This window comes from Scyliorhinus torazame, chromosome 4 (genome assembly GCF_047496885.1).
Source record: "Scyliorhinus torazame isolate Kashiwa2021f chromosome 4, sScyTor2.1, whole genome shotgun sequence".
Taxonomy (NCBI): domain Eukaryota; kingdom Metazoa; phylum Chordata; class Chondrichthyes; order Carcharhiniformes; family Scyliorhinidae; genus Scyliorhinus; species Scyliorhinus torazame.
This window is the reverse complement of record NC_092710.1, coordinates 250,470,619-250,487,622: the sequence shown is the minus strand read 5'-3', so window position 1 is coordinate 250,487,622 and position 17,004 is coordinate 250,470,619. Positions and strand designations below refer to the sequence as shown.

The 17,004-nt window shown below is 42.8% G+C and overlaps 1 protein-coding gene across 23 annotated transcripts in view; it reads right to left on the bottom strand.

Moving 5' to 3' along the window:
- The window catches only part of LOC140410875 (clathrin coat assembly protein AP180-like), a 390,745-nt gene that overhangs the window by 27,800 nt on the left and 345,941 nt on the right, over positions 1 to 17,004 (bottom strand). For all 23 annotated transcript variants that reach the window (XM_072499615.1, XM_072499614.1, XM_072499616.1 and 20 more), the window contains 2 exons: positions 14,442 to 14,472; positions 6,535 to 6,649 (listed from right to left, as the gene is read on the bottom strand). In XM_072499615.1, the coding sequence (XP_072355716.1) occupies positions 6,535 to 6,649; positions 14,442 to 14,472 (146 nt within the window). The remainder of the gene's footprint in view (positions 1 to 6,534; positions 6,650 to 14,441; positions 14,473 to 17,004) is intronic.

Genomic DNA, 17,004 nt, shown 5'->3' with positions numbered 1-17,004 from the left:
AGCATGGCATAGCCATTTGGCAGGGGCACTGACAGAGTGCCATGTTGGCACTGCCAATGTGCCAAGCTGGCATTTTTGTGCACTGGTAATGGGCCGAAGGTACCCTGTGCAGGTGTTGCCAGGGGAGGGGGTCTGGTCTAATCAATTAAAGGAGGGTGACAGTTACCTGGACATTTTCTACCAGGTGGTGATCACACCCATCCGGATGAGGATCTTCTGCTATAGAAGGTGGTCAGGGACAGGAGGGTGTGACTGCACCTGAGGTAGCTAAGAGATCCAGAGGGCAGCAATGCAGGAGTATCAGCCTCTGCAATTGTCCAACAGGTTTGAACTTCTTTCAGATTGTGACGGGCGAGAGCGAGGGCTGGGGTGGATGAGCTGTCTGACCATGGCACTGTATTACAGGAAGCCATTCAAGTGGGGGGGCACAAATGAATTTAGTGGTAGTACAGGACGGTGTAGTAAGAGAGAATTCACACTATTCTCTGCTGCAAAGAGCGAGAGTCCAAGTTGCTATCTTTGGAATCCCTACAGTTCAGAAGGAAGCCATTCGGGCCATCAAGTATGCACCGACTGTCCGAAAGAGCACTCTATCGAGACCCACTTCCTCGCTCGAGCTCCGTAACTCCATGCATTGATCATGGCCAATCCACCTAACCTGCACATCTTTGGACAATGGGAGGAAACTGCAGACATGAGGAGAACATGCAAACTCCACACAGACGGACACTCAAGTTCGGAATCAAACCTGGATCCCTGGTGCTGTGAGGCAGCAGTGCTAACCACTGTGCCGCCCTATGTTGCCTGCCTGGTCTAATATTTGGAACATTTGCTCAGGTCTGGAGAGGAGCCGACAGTGTAAAGGGGAAGATCGAGTGGTCGTGGCCCATATGGGTACTAACGACATATAGCCAATTGGAGGAGCTAGGTACCAAATTAAACAGTACCGCAAAAGGTAATAATTTCTGGATTGCCTGAGCCATGTCCAAATTTGCACAGGACAAATAAGATTAGAGAAATGAATGCGTGGTTCAAACATTGGTGCGAGAGAAGTGGGTTCCAGTTCATGGGGCACTGGCATGAGTATTGGGGAAAATGGGATCTGTGTCATTGGCACCATCTACACCAGAACTGTGCTGGGGCTGGTTTTCTTGCAAGCCGCATTACTAGGGAAGGAGAGAGGGTTTTAAACTAAGTAGTAGGGGCAGGGGATCAAATTTGAGAATATGTGGTAAGCCAAGGAGTACAGATAAAGTGAGAGATAGGGATTAATATGGGAAAAGGGACAAGAAGAGAGCGAGAATGCAAAACGCGACAAAAATATTGAAAAGGACAAAACTAAAAGGCTCTGCATCTGAATGCACATTGAATACAAAACAAAAGAGATGAGTTAATAAGTACGATCGGATAGCCAAAGATTGGGACCCGAACATTGAAGGATGTGTGACATTTAGGAAGGACAGGAATTAGAAAGTAATGGTATGATAAAGGCAAGAAGGCACTTGTGGAATTGGCATCCAGGCCCCCTAATTGTAACTCACAATAGGACAGAATATAAAGTAAGAGGTAATGGGAGATTACCAGAAAGGCAGTGATAGTCATGGGAGGTTTTAATTTAATAAAGGGGCTGGTTTAGCACAGTGGGCTAAACAGCTGGCTTGTAATGCAGAACAAGGCCAGCAGCACGGGTTCAATACCCGTACCGGCGACTAGGGGCTTTTCACAGAAACTTCATTGAAGCCTACTTGTGACAATAAGCGATTATTATTATTTACATACAGACTGGAAAAATCAGATGGGCAAAGGTAGGGGCGATCAGGAGTTCATAGATTGTTTTCGGGATAGTTTTTTTGAACTGCAGAGTCTGGAATCAACCAGCAAACAAGCTATATCAGACCTAGCATTGTGCAACGAGATGGGATTAATTGTTAACCTCAGTGAAGCCACCAATAGGTAGCAGCGATCTAAACATTACTGAATTTTACATTCAGTTTGAGGGAGGGAAGAGTGCGAAAACTAGTATTTTAAATTTAAATAAGGACTTATGGAGGGCATGAAAGTGGTGCTAGCTAAAGCGAACAGACAAATGAGATTAAGCGACAGATCAATAGTGATGCAATGGCAGGTATTTAAAGAGACATTTCAGAATTCACAGAATAGATATACCCCAAGTGGAAAGAAAAATTCCAAGTGGAGGATCCACCATCTGTAGTTAACTAAAAAAGTTAAAGACCATATCAAACCTCATGAAAAAACATAATTCCCCAAGGTTGCCGGTCAAAAGATTGGACCGTATAAAGAACAGAAAAGAAGGACAAGAATAATAAGCAGGAATAATTAGAGTATGAGGGAAAGATCGCTAGAAGTATAAAGACTGATCGTAACAGTTCCTACAGCTATTGAAATAAGAAAAGAGTCAACAAAGTGAGTGTTGGTTCTACAGAAAGTGAATTGATAATGGAAAGTAGGGAGATGGTGGATGAATCGAACAGATATTTTGCATCAGTCTTCATTACAAGGACACAAGTAACATCCCAGAAACAGGTGTAAATCAGGAAATGGAAGGGAGGGGGAAACTCAGAAAAATTACAATCACTAGGGAAGTGACATTGAGCAAATTGTTGGAGCTTCAGGGTGACAAGTACTTGGGTCCGGATGGACTTCACCCTAGGGTCTTGAAAGAAGTGGATATGGAATAGCTGGTGCATTGGTTTTAAGGTTCCATTAGATTAGAAAATAGACAAAGCAGGAAGTGTAGGCCTGTTAGCTAGCTTAACATGTCATGGGGAAAATGTTAGAAGCTATTAAATTTTTTTTAGTTAGACTTGTCACGTGTACCGAGGCATAGTGAAAAGTACTGTTTTGCAATACAGTCCAGGCAGATCGTTCCATACATGAACATAGGACATATAAATACACAATATAAATACGTAGACATAGCATTGGGTGAAGCTTACGGAATATAGTGTTACAACAGTAGCGAAGATGCATAGAGAGATCAGTTCAATCCATAGGAAGGCCATTCAAGAGTCTGGTAAAAAAGCTGTTTTTGAATCTGTTAGTGAGTGTTCTGGCTTTATATATTCTACCTGATGGAAGAGGTTGGAATAAAGAATAACCCGGGTGAAAGGGGTCTTTAATTATGCTAGAGTCAACGGATGGGAGGCGGTTTTGAGTAATGGACTGGGCTGTGTTCATGACTCTCTGTAGTTTCTTATGGTCTTTGGCCGAGCATTTGCCATACCAAGCTGTGATGCAGCCGGATAGGATGTTTTTATGGTGAATCTGTAAAAGTTAGTAGAGTCAATGTGGACATGATGAATTTCCTTAGTTTCCTGAGGAAGTAGAGGCCCTGTTGTGCTTCGTCAGTCGTAGCGTCAACGTGGGTTGACCAGGACAGATTGTTGATGGTGTGTACACCCAGGAATTTTAAGCTGTCAACCATCTCTACCTCAGCACCATTGATGCAGACGGGGCGTGTCAACACTTCACTTCCTGAAGTCGATGACCAGCTCCTTAGTTTTGCTGACATTGAGGGAGAGATTGTTGTCGTTGCACCATGCCACTAGGTTCTCTATCACCCTCCTGTACTCTGGTTCATTGTTATTTGAGATCAGACCCACTATGGTTGTGTCAGCAGCAAACCTATAGATGGAGTTGGAGCCATATTTTTGCCACATAGTCATGTGCGTATAAGGAGTCTAGTGGGGAGCTAGGTACACAGCCTTGCGGGGCCCTGGTATTGAGGTCTATCGTGGAGGTGTCATTGTTTATCCTTACTGATTGTGGTCTATGGATCAGAAAATTGAGGATCCAGCTTCAGAGGGAGGAGCCAAGTCCGAGGTTTTGGAGTTTGGATATGAGCTTGGTTGGGATTATGATGTTGAAGGCGGAGCTATAGTCAATGAATAGGAGTCTGACGTAGGAGTCTTTTTTGTCGAGATGCTCCAGGGATGAGTGTAGGTCCAGGGAGATAGCAGCTGCTGTGGACCGGTTGTGGTGGTATGCGAATTGCAATGGATCAAACATTATAGCAGAATAGAGCCAACATGGTTTTGTGAAAGGGAAATCATGTTGAATCACTTTATTGGAATTCTTTGAAGGAGTCATGCGTGTGTAGGTAAAGGAAACTGATGATGCGCTGTACTTAGATTCCCAGAAGGCATTTGATAAGGTGCGACATCAAAAGGTCATTGCAGAAAATAATAAATTCATTGTGTAGTGGAGGGGGACAAATTGGCATGGATAGAAGATTGGCTAGCTAGCTAACAGAAAACAGGAGACAAAAATGTTATCCGTTCACAGGATGTAACAAGTGGTGAGCTGAGGCCTCAACTTTTTATAATTTATATAAATTTGGATGCAGGGGTATGATTGCAAAATTTGGTGATGACACAAAGATAGGTAGGAAAAGCAAATTGTGAAGAGTCTACAAAGGGACATGGGTTAAGTGAGTGGGCAAAAATCTGACAAATGGAATGGAATGTGGGGACATACGATGGCCTATTTTGGCAGAGCGCTGAGATTCAGAGAGATCTGGATGTCCTAGTGCATGAATCACAAAAGACTAGAATGCAAGCACAGTAAATAATTAGAAAAGCTAATAGAATGTTATTGTTTATTGTGTGGGGAATTGATTACGAAAGTGGGGAGGTTATGCTTAAGTTGCACAAGACACTGGTGAGACCGCATCTGTAGTATTTTGTAAAGTATTGGTCTCTTTATTTAAAGGAAGATGTAAATGCACTAGAAGCAGTTCAGAGAAGGTTTACTAGACTAATACCAGTTTGAACAGGTGAGCCTTCTATTCACTGGAGTTTAGAAGGGTAAGAGGTGACTTGATTGAAACATACAAGTCTTTGAATATTTTTAGGCACAGCTCGATAGATTCTTGATACGAGGGGTGAAAGGTTATTGGGGGTAAGCAGGAATGTGGGGTGGAGGTCACAATCAGATCAGCCATGATCTTATTGAATGGTGGAGCAGGCTCGAAGAGTCAAGTGGCCTACGCTTGCTCCTAAATAGTTATGTTGGTATGTACTCTGACAATCCAAAAATAGTAACAAAAATGTGAATGAAATATACTATGGCATGTTAGGAGAATCAAGATTTCCCTCAATTGTGACTGAAAACAAATTTATAAAAAATATTGTTTTGTTTAATATTTTAGGCAATAAAAATAGAAAAGTTGAGATAGTAGAAAAAAAATATCATGAAGTGCCAAGTCTTCGTAGGCTCGGAGATTGTTTAAGAATTTCTAAATAAACGTTTCATAAACACAGATCTGGTACTTTAGGATAGCATACAGCCTAAGGTGGAATTGTCTTGTACAGTTGACCTCTCTCTCCTGCTTTGCAACCTTTTCTTTAATTTTATACCAATTTTGGTGCATAGGAGTGTTCTTAATTATCATGCAATTAAGATTGAAAGATTAGTACTTCTTGCAGAGTTTTTATTTCTAAGGAATGCTGCTCAGAAAATGGTTAGTAATGCTGTCAAAAGCCGTAGTGTAGAATAGGTCTCACTTACATAACCTGGGATTGGCCAACCATTCTGTTCAGGAAAATAGTAGTCGAATATAAATTACTTTTAACTATTGAATGCTAACAACTGCACGGAATACAAATTACTTAATAAAAGCTGTTTTTGAAAATGCCACTAACAATTCATCTCAAATATTAAATGACATGATTCTGAACATTTGAATTAAGCTCGTAAAACAATTCAATATCACAGCAGCTGAAAAAAAAATCAAACACAAAAGTTATGAAAATAGAATCCTAGCAAGCACTCAAGCACTCCTAAAAGTCTATCTTATTGGATCCAACGATCTACTTTCTGCCAACGTAGTGCTCCAAATGATAAATCTCAATAAATTATTTTATAATGTTTCTGCAAGGAAGCAGATTGCTCCTAAACCCTGAAATATTTTAATATAATTCAGCACATTGCCACCAAATCATTTGGAATTCAAGCTAGTGCTGCCCCAGGATTACTTCAGGCAGTCATACTGAGGATTTTCCAGATCAGAACAGCAACCTTATGCACAAAATACAATGGGTTTGATAGAATTAGTGCGGTTAATTTTTCTGGAATCAACACTCAATGCAACACCGTGCCAGAAAAATGTCACTCACGTTCTGAGAAGCATAATAAATGCTTTGGTCGAGTTGCACTGATTTGTAGTTGTGCATCTTCAAGAGTCTGGTTCGAGTGGCAATCGGAGAAAGTTGCACATGGGTGACCTATTTACCTTCATGGTTGGATAATTCTGCTACAGAAAGCTAAAGGTGGTGTGTTTTTATGATAAAAGAAAAATCATTAAAATTGGATATACAGATTGAATGACTATGTGATATTGAAATGGCCACGTTGATCATGTATTATTTAGCTGTGCTTTTACCAAGAAAATGTGGACTCCATATTTGAAAATCCCACCCATTGCGAAGTTCATTGGGATCTAGAAGCAAACTGTTGCAACTATACCTTCATAAATAGTAAAGATCTTTAGGTAAAACAGAAATATGACAGTACCATTTGATTGCTGGGTGGACAGCCTGCTGGCCAAGATGTAGTTGGAGCAACCTTGGGCTGCCAGTTTGCTCCTCCGGTCAACTTCCTTTCAGAGGCATTCCATTGAAGGTCACTTCTATAATTACAGGAAATGTTAAAAGTAGGTTAAAAATACGCTCAGTCAGGGTAATGACCTCGGCCCAAACATCTTCAGCTACTCCAAATAACACACCACCCTGACTTGGGAATATATCATCCTTCCTTCACTGTCACTGGGTCAAAATCCTGGAACTCCTTGCAAACAGCATTCTGGGTGTATCTACACTACATGGACTGCAGCGGTTCAATTCTCAAGAGCAATTAGAGATGGACAATAAATATTGGCCTCACCAATATTTGAGACTAGCCAAGATGAAAAAGGAAGCATACATGAAGCTTTGGAGGAATATCGGGAAAGTAGGACAAATCTCAAACGCGCAATAAAGAGGGCTAAAAGGGGTCATGAAATATCTTTGGCTAACAGGGTTAAGGAAAATCCCAAACCCTTTTATTTGTATATAAGGAGCAAGAGGGTAACTAGAGAAAGGATTGGCCCACTCAAAGACAAAAGAGGGAATTTATGCGTGGAGTCAGAGGAAATGGGTGAGATTCTTAATGAGTGCTTACTTTGCATCGGTATTCAACAAGGAGAGGGGCATGACGGATGTTGAGGCTAGGGATGGATGTTTAAATACTCTAGGTCAAGTCGGCATAAGGAAGGGGGAGGTTTTGGGCATTCTAAAAGGCATTAAGGTGGACAAGTCCCCAGGTCCGGATGGGATCGATCCCAGGTTACTGAGGGAAGCGAGGGACGAAATAGCTGGGGCCTTAACAGATATCTATGCAGCTTCCTTAAGCACGGGTGAGGTCCCGGAGGACTGGAGAATTGCTAATGTTGTCCCTTTGTTTAAGAAGGGTAGCAGGGATAATCCAGGGAATGGAGAAAGGCGACTAGTAGTATTCCACAGGAATCCGTGCTCGGACCACTGTTATTTGTGATATTCATAAAATGATCTGGACGAAGGTATAGGTGGTCTGATTAGCAAGTTTGCAGATGATACTAAGATTGGTGGAGTTGCAGACAGTGAGGAGGACTGTCAGAGAATACAGCAAAATATAGATAGATTGGAGAGTTGGGCAGAGAAATGGCAGATGGAATTCAATCCAGGCAAATGCGAGGTGATGCATTTTGGAAGATCTAATTCAAGAGTGAACAATACGGTCAATGGAAGAGTCCTGGGGAAAATTGATGTACAGAGAGATCTGGGAGTTCAGGTCCATTGTACCCTGAAGGTGGCAACGCAGGTCGATAGAGTGGTCAAGAAGGCATACAGCATGCTTGCCTTCATCGGACGTGGTACTGAGTATAAGAGTCGGCAGGTCATGTTACAGTTGTATAGGACATTGGTTAGGCCACATTTGGAATACTGCGTGCAGTTCTGGTCGCCACATTACCAGAAGGATGTGGATGCTTTAAAGAGGGTGCAGAGGAGGTTCACCAGGATGTTGCCTGGTATGGAGGGTGCTAGCTATGAAGAAAGGTTGAGTAGATTAGGATTGTTTTCGTTGGAAAGACGGAGGTTGAGGGGGGGACCTGATTGAGGTCTAAAAAATTATGAGGGGTATGGACAGGGTGGATAGCAACAAGCTTCTTCCAAGAGTGGGGGGTGTCAATTATAAGGGGTCACGATTTCAAGGTGAGAGGGGGAAAGTTTAAGGGAGATGTGCGTGGAATGTTTTTTACGCAGAGGGTGGTGGGTGCCTGGAACGCTTTGCCAGCGGAAGTGGTAGAGACGGGCACGATAGCATCATTTAGGATGCATCTAGACAGATATATGAACGGGCGGGGAACAGAGGGAAGTAGATCCTTGGAAAATAGAAGACAGGTTTAGATAAAGGATCTGGATCGGTGCAGGCTGGGAGGGCCGAAGGGCCTGTTCCTGTGCTGTAATTTTCTTTGTTCTTTCTTTGATCTTTGTTCACCAGCAATGCCCACATCCTGCCAAAGATTAAATTAAAAATTTAAATCTTCAGACTGTATCTTGTTGGTGACTATGTAAGGGTGGACGGTGGATTCCAGAATCCTTTTCTTTGATGTTTGTATTTAAAATGTTGAGGGTTGTTTGGGGGTAGGTGGGAGGGAGGAATTGTTGGCCAGGGGATTGACATTGTATTTGTTACCATTGATTATCATAGAATTTACAGTGCAGGAGGCCAGAAGGAGGATTGTTTGTTGGTGGGTGTAAATTTGGATGAAAATGTGAAAAAGGAGAATAAAAATATTTTAAAAAAAATTAAAATCCTCTTGGAAGACGTGATCATTTGAATGCAATGTATACTTCCATCTTTAAGTAATAAATTGTTTCATTGTCTACAAAATGTAAAAATGTGACAAAATGCACACCAAATTCAAATTACACTATCGAACCTATTACTTTAATTTTGCTCATTTTGCAATTACAATATAATGTAATGTAATTGCAACTTGTTAGAAATATTACTGAACATCTATTTGTAAAATTCATTGGCGTAAAATTCATTTCATGGGATTAAAAGTGATTTAATTTTCAATAAGAGGGATCATCCTCCAGCCCACAAAAGATAAAAAAGATACAACCAGATTAGGGTGCACACAGACACTGTAAGCTATTTGAACTGATTCTGCCAAAGTGGTGTCATTAACATTTCAACAAACAGCAATTCTAAACAGGAAAGTGTGTTTTATTTCTGAAATATTAACAGTGAAAATGTAAAATTAATTGTGAATACCACGAGGAATACAAAGATGTCATTGTTGCCATCTCATTCTGGATGGCTTCATAGAGTCAGAGGTCTACAACATAGGAGTGGCCCTTCGGCCCAATGTGTCTGCGTTGGTCAAAAACAACCACCCTATGTACTCTAATCCCATTTCCCAGAACTTGGTCCATAGCCTTGTATGTCTTGGCATCACAAGTGCACATAAATACTTAAATGTTGAGGGTCTCTGCCTCCGCCACCCTTTCAGGCAGTGAATGCCAGACTCGCACCACCCTTTGGGTAAAAATCTTTTTCCACACATCCCCTCGAAGCCTCCTGCTCCTTAAATCTATGCCCCCCGGCCATTGATTTTTCCACCAAGGGGAACGTTTCTTCCCATCTACGCTCTTCAATTTTACACATCTCAATCATGTCCCCCCCCTCAGTCTCCTCTGTTGCAAGGAAAATAACCCCAGTCTATCTAATCCCTCTTCATAACTTAAACTCTTCAGCCCAGGCAGCATCCTGGTAAATCTCCTCTGGATCCTTTCCAGTGCTTTTACATCCCTTCTATAATGAGGATTCCAGAACTGCACACAATACTCTACCTGTGGCCTAACCAACGTTTTATACAGTTCCAGCATAACCTCCCTGCCTCAGCTATAAAAGACAAGTATACAATATGTCTTCTTAACCATTGTATCCACCTACCCTGCTAGCTTAAGGGACTGGTGTACAGGCACATCTAGTCCCTTCTGATCCTTGGTGCTTTCCAGGGTCCTGCCGCTATGTTTTCCCTTGCCTTGTTTGTCCTGCCCAAGTGCGCCACCTCACACTTGTATGGACTTAATTCCATTTGCCACTGAGCAACCCATATGATCAGCCCATCCGGATCCTCCTGTAATTTAAGGCTATCCTCCTTACCATTAACCACCCGACCAAATTTTTGTATAATCCGCAAACCTACCGATCAACTCTCCCACCTTCATATCTAAATAATTTATGAAAACTACAAACAGCAAGAGGCCCAACACTGATCCCTGTGGGACCCAACTGGACACAGGCTTTCAGTCAGAAATTCACCCCTCAACCATCACCCTCTGCTTCCTGCCACTCAGCCAATTCTGGATCCAATTTGCCAAATTTCCTTGGAACACATGCGCTCTTACCTTCACTATCAGTCTCTCATGTGGAACCCGATAAAAAGCCTTGCTGAAGTCCAAGTAGACACATCAAATTAATTGTCCTCATCTCCATACTTAGTCACTTCTTTGAAAAATTCAATCAAGTTGGTCAGATATGACCTCCACTTAACAAAACCATGCTGACTGTTCTTGATTAATCCCTGCCTCTCCAAATGTTGATTAATTCCATCTTTCAGAAATGCTTCCAATCATTTCCCCACCACTGAGGTCAGATTGACTGGCCTGTAGTTTCCTCATTTATCTCTTTCTCCCTTTTTGAATAATGGTACCAGATTGGCTATCCTCCAGTCCGTTGGCATCTCTCCTGTGACCAGAGAGGAATTGAACTGGCTTGGTCATAGAAGGCAGAGAATAGCAATGTAAGGGTGCTTTTCTGATTGGAGGGCTGTGACTAGTGGTGTTCTGCAGGGATCAGTGCTGGGATCTTTGCTGTTCGTAGTATATATAAATGATTTGGAGGAAAATGCAACTGGTCTGATTAGTAAGTTTGCGGATGCCACTAAGATTGGTGGAATTGCAGATAGCAATGAGGACTGTCTGAGGATATAGCAGGATTTAGATCGTTTGGAGACTTGGGCGGCGAGATGGCAGATGGAGTTTAATTCGGACAAATGTGAGGTGATGCATTTTGGAAGGTCTAATACAGGTAGGGAATATACAGTGAATGGTAGAACCCTCAAGATTATTGACAGTCAGAGAGATCTTGGTGTACAGGTCCACAGGTCATTGAAAGGGGCAACATAGGTGGAGAATGTAGTCAAGAAGGCATACGGCATGCTTGACTTCACTGGCCGGGGCACTGAGTATCAAAATTGGCAAGTCATGTTGCAGCTGTATAGAACCTTAGTTCGGCCACACTTGGAGTATAGTGTTCAATTCTGGTCGCCACACTACCAGAAGGATGTGGAAGCTTTAGAGAGGGTGCAGAAGAGATTTACCAGGATGTTGCCTGGTAAGGAGGGCATTAGTTATGAGGAGAGGTTGAATAAACTTGGTTTGTTCTCACTGGAATGAAGGAGGTTGAGGGGCGACCTGATAGAGGTCTACAAAATTATGAGGGGCATAGACAGAGTGGATAGTCAGAGACTTTTTCCCAGGGTGGAGGGGTCAATTACTAGGGGGCATAGGTTTAAGGTGCGAGGGGCAAAGTTTAGAGGAGATGCGCGAGACAAGTTTTTAAAACATTTTATACAGAAGGTAGTGGGTGCCTGGAACGCGCTGCCGGAGGAGGTGGTGGTAGCAGGGACGATAGTGATGTTTAAGGGGCATCTTGACAAATACACGAATAGGATGGGAATAGAGGGATACGGACCCCGGAAGTGTAGAGTTTAGTTTAGACAGGCAGTATGGTCGGCGCAGGCTTGGAGGGCCTGTTCTTGTGCTGTACTTGTCTTTGTTCTTTGTCTTTGCTCTTTGAAAATTGTCAGCACCCCTGCTATTTTCTCCCTGGCCTCACTTAACAGCCTTGCGTACATTTCATCCGGCCGTGGAGATTTGTCTACTTTTAAGCCTACCAGACCACTCAGAACCTCCACTAAGTTAATTCCTTTAATCTTATCAGAGTTCTTCTCCCGGATTTCTCTGCCCACACCAGCCCTTTCACTAGTGAACACCAACAAATATTAATTTAGAACCCTACCTACATCCTCCAACTCCCCACAAATTACCACTGTGGTCCTTATTGGACCCTAGTCTTTCCCTAGTTATCCATTCCCCTTAATGTACTTGCAAAACAGTTTAGGACTTCCCTCTTGATACCTGCCAGTATCCTGTCCCTTTTTGCTCTCCTAATTTCCTTTTTAAGTTCCCTCTTGCATATTCTATATGCCTCTTGGCTTCTGCTGTTCTGAGCCCTTGATATCAGCCATAATCCTCCTCCTCAGCAAACTAAGTCTATGTCACTCATCCTATCCCCCTCTCTGGCCACTGTCTCAGTCTGAACCAGATTAACCACAATATCATAGCCTATGTGTTGGTGAGCTGAATTTTCACCTCCATATCCCATCCATACAAGGATCACAGATGCCACAAAAATAGGTAAGCAGTAAGTTGCAATGAGGAAATAAGAACCGTACAAATGGATATAGATAGGTTAGGAGAGTGGGCTAAAATGTGACAGATGGAGTTTAACGTGGATAAGTCATGCATTTTGGTCAAAAAAATGGAAAGGCATCTTATTATCGAAATGGGGAGACTCTTCGGGGGTGCTCCGATGCAGAATGATCTGGGTGTGCTCGTGCATGAGTAACAGAAAATGAGCATGCAGGTGCAGCAGATAATAAGGAAAGCTTATTGGCATTTATAGCAAAAGGAATCGAGTATAAAGGCAAGGAAGTCTTGTTGCAACTATACAAGGCATTGGTAAGACTGCACCTGGAGTACTGTGCACAATTTTGGTCCCCTTATTTGAGGAAAGATGCAGTGGCACTGGAGGCAGTTCAGAGGAGGTTCACTAGCTTCATTCCAGAGATGAGGCGTTTATTGTATGAGCAGAGATTGAACAGTTTAGGCCTATACTCTCGAGTTTGGAAGAATGAGGGGAGATAAAATCGAAATATACAAGATGCTAAAAGGTATGGATAAAATAGACCTGGAGCAGATGCTTCCTCTTGTGGGGCATTCTAAATGAGAGTTCAGAATCTTAGAATAAGAGGTAGCAAATTTAAAATCGATTTGAGGAGAAACTACTTCTCCCAAAGGGTTGTGAATCTGTGGAATGCAGGAACAGTGAGTAAATTTAAGGAGGAGTTAGACAGATTTTTAATTGGTAATGGATGGAGAACGGGCAGGACAGTGGAGTGGAGGCCAGGATGGGATCAGCCATGATCACATTGAGGGTGTTTAGGCTTGGGAGGCTAAATTGCCTAATCCTGCTCCTGGGTCATGTGTTGTAGGGAGGAGATGCTCTGGCTGATTTTGCAATCCAGCTCTTGGTCCGTAGCATTGTAGAAAACAGGGGCGAAATTCTCCTACCCGCCCCGCCACATTTCTGCCCTGACCGGCCGGCGGGAGTCTCCGTAACACCGGCCGGTCAATGGGGTTTCCCATTGTGGGGCAGCCCCACGCCGTCGGGAAACCCCCGGGCGCCGGCAAAACGGAAACTCCCGCCGGCGGAGAATGACGCCCCAGATGAGGAACATATCAGCCACGATAGAATGGCGGAGCAGACTGGATGGGCCGAATGGCCTAATTCTGCTCCTACTATAAACTTATCACCATTTCCACTTCCATGATGTCTCAAGCCCTGTCTCAGCTGGTTTTATATGGAAATGATTATGCATGTCCGGTGGCGGCCATGGATGAGTGATCGCACATTTCGTAGCTCCCGCTCGTGGAGATCTTTTTTGGGCTTTTACCCCGGTTTTCAAATGGAAGTGAGTCGGAAAAAGGTGTAGGAGTGTGAGTAGAGGATATTGACCCTCTAGTTTATGGAGCGGAGGACCAGAAGTGCCCGAAAAAGGGGGAATAAGTCGGTCAAAGTGGGTGTAGAGTTGGCATCGCATGTGGATATGGCGGAGCGGCAGGGAGCAGCCCTGTTGGCTCAATGGTCGTCAGAGCAGCTTATGAGCTTCTTGAATGAGAAGTTCACCCAGCAACGAAAGGCGCGTCTGGAGGACCTGGCCAAGGCAGTGGACTCGATCAAGGCGGTGGTTGACCACGTGGAGACGAGGCGGGCAGCCCAGGGTCAGGCAATCCAGAAGTTGTGGCATCCGCAAACTTACTAATCAGACCAGTTGCGTTTTGATTCCCCAACAGCTCCAAATTAAAACTTTCATCTCTGTTCAAATTCCTTAATGGCTCACCCAAGTCTATCTACATCTCCTCAAGCACAGCAACCTTCAGAAATCGGTGTGCTTGCAAAAATAAACATTATAAAAGAATAATGAATTAAATGTTTCGGATGCAGCAAACCTCAAATTAGACGAATAGTATAACATAACTTACTTCTTTCCTGGTGCAGGTGAAATACCCAGGTCTACAAACAGAAAAGAGAGAAATGTAAGACAAACCAAATACTAAATTACCAACACGACTGCTAATTAGAGTATCAGTAGATCACACATCTTTGCATAAAGCGTATAAAGCATACATCAAATAAATCAAGAACGGAACCAGGACGTGAGGGTGCCTATTAATGTTCCCTCAAAGCAACTCAAGTGCACATTATGAGACTTTTAGACAGAAAATTCTCAGTATAAGAACTATAATAGTAGAACACAAGAGGCCATTTAGCCCATCAAGTCTAAGGTGGCTCTTCTGAAGATCAAAGCAGTTTGTTTTACTCCCTAATTGTCCCCCCATATCTTTGCAACTTTTCTCTTTGAAGTATTTATACAATTTCCTTTTGAAAGCTACTATTGAATCGGTTTCCACTGACCTCAGGCTATGCATTCAAAATCCTAACCACTCTAGTGTAATACAAGTTGCCTTGGTTCCTTTGCCAGTCAACTTGTATCTGTGCCCTCTGATTATTGACCCAACAGCCATTATTAGAAACTGTTAAATAAAGCGCATATTAGGCTGCTGCTTCCCCACTCATTGTCCTGCAATTTCTTGTTATATATATCCCTTATGTATTTTCCTTTTGAATGTTAGGTTGAAATAGGGTGCTGCAAGCAGATTCATTCTAAATCGCTGTGCGGAAATGCTTTCTTTAATCACCCGTCCTCGCCACCCCAATTTGGTTATTTTTCCAATTCCTTAAATCTGTATAATTTGTGTCCTCCAGTTAACAATCCTCCTGCCACTGGAAACTATTTCTCCCTACCTAATCTATCAAATTCTTTCATAACTTTTAACACTTCTATTAAATACGCAGAACAATCCCAATTTTTCGTGTTTCTCCATATAACTGAAGTCCTTCAATACAGGCAACATTCTGGGAAATCACATCTGTATCGTCTCCAAGGGCTTGATATCTTTTCTAAAGTGTAGTCCTACTTGTTGATTAGTAAAATGTCTACTATAAATCACTCCTTTTGTTCTCCTGAAATTCACTTGAAATTTACTAGCCTCCAGGCTGAGAGAGTGGAGAAAGCGATAGGACAGGACGTAGCTGCAGTGATGGCAGGAAGGTACAACGGGACAGTTCTTCCCAAACACCTTCACGAAGGCAATTTGGGCTGGGCAATAAATGCTGGCCTAGCCAGAACAGCTCACATCCCTTGAATGAATGAAAAATAAGAGTTCCCTGATTTAGCCAGGGAAATTTATCAGTGGTGCAATGGGGTGAGAATTGGCTGACTCACTGGATTTGCATAATTAATCAAACTAGTAAAGGACCGGCTGGGCAGCCTCTAGCTTTATGGAAGCCCCCTTGACTGCCGCTGTGGGTGTATGGGAGGGCGAGGGGGGAAGAATCTGAGTTAGAGGCTCCATCCCCCAGAAGACAGGGATGCATGTAGGATTGGCAGACCCCTCCCCCTGCTCATTCCCAATGACTGCCCTGCACCGAGGGATTTGTCCCTCTGATCAGCAGGACTCTCTAACCTCAGTCATCCAGAACTTAAAAATAATAGTTAGCTCTCCAAGGTCTTCCAGCTGTCTCTGAAGTGCCCACCTCTCTCAGACTGCTGAGGTTTCAGACTACCGGTTCTCTTGATTGGGTTAGTAGCATCAGAAACTCATTTAACCCCCCCATTAATTGGATGGCACGTCCAGTGGTGGCAAACTGGGAGAGTGCCACTCGTAACATCTGAGCTGTTTAAAAAAAGCAGCCACATCAATTTTCCCCCTCACCATTGAAGATGTCACTCAAGTAGAATTGTACCATTTAGTTGAAATCATTCGTACCTCATTATTCTTCCTTCCAGAATGCAGAATCTCACATTTTTCTGCATTAAATTTCACCATGAAATGTAATTCAGATGTTGGTTCCTATCTTCCTTGATATTTAAAACTTTGCCATGTTTTGTGTCATTTGCAAAACTTGGAATTATGCCTCACATACCCAAGTGTTAGTTATCAGTACGCATCAAAAAATGACTGTGATCCCCATAACAATCCCAGGGGCTACCAAGCACACTTGCTTCCAGCCGCAAACAAACAATAACCGCTTTGTTTCCTAGACAAATCAGTATCCAACTGCCACTGTCCCTTCAATCTGATGGCACTATTTCAAAGGGGAGCAGGGGAGTTATCCCTGGTGTCCTCGCCAATTTTTATCCTCAATCAACATCACAAAACAAATTAGCTGTTTCTTATGTCATTATCATTTTGTTGTATGTGGAAGTTTGGAATGTAAATTAATTACAACCTTTCCTATATTACAAGTGGCTACACCTCAAAAAGTTCCTTCATTGGCTATAAATGGTACAAATGCTAGCCTTTCTTCAACCCAATGGACTAGAATTCTGCTAAAGTGTGTAATGTTGCTCTTTATTAAGTACCATTTGAAGGTGCATGTACACAACATTGTCATTTCTATCTAACATTTCTATCAACATGAAAACAAATTCATATCAAACCCCGTCACTTCTCTGCCTCAGCACCCACCCTATCCAAATCC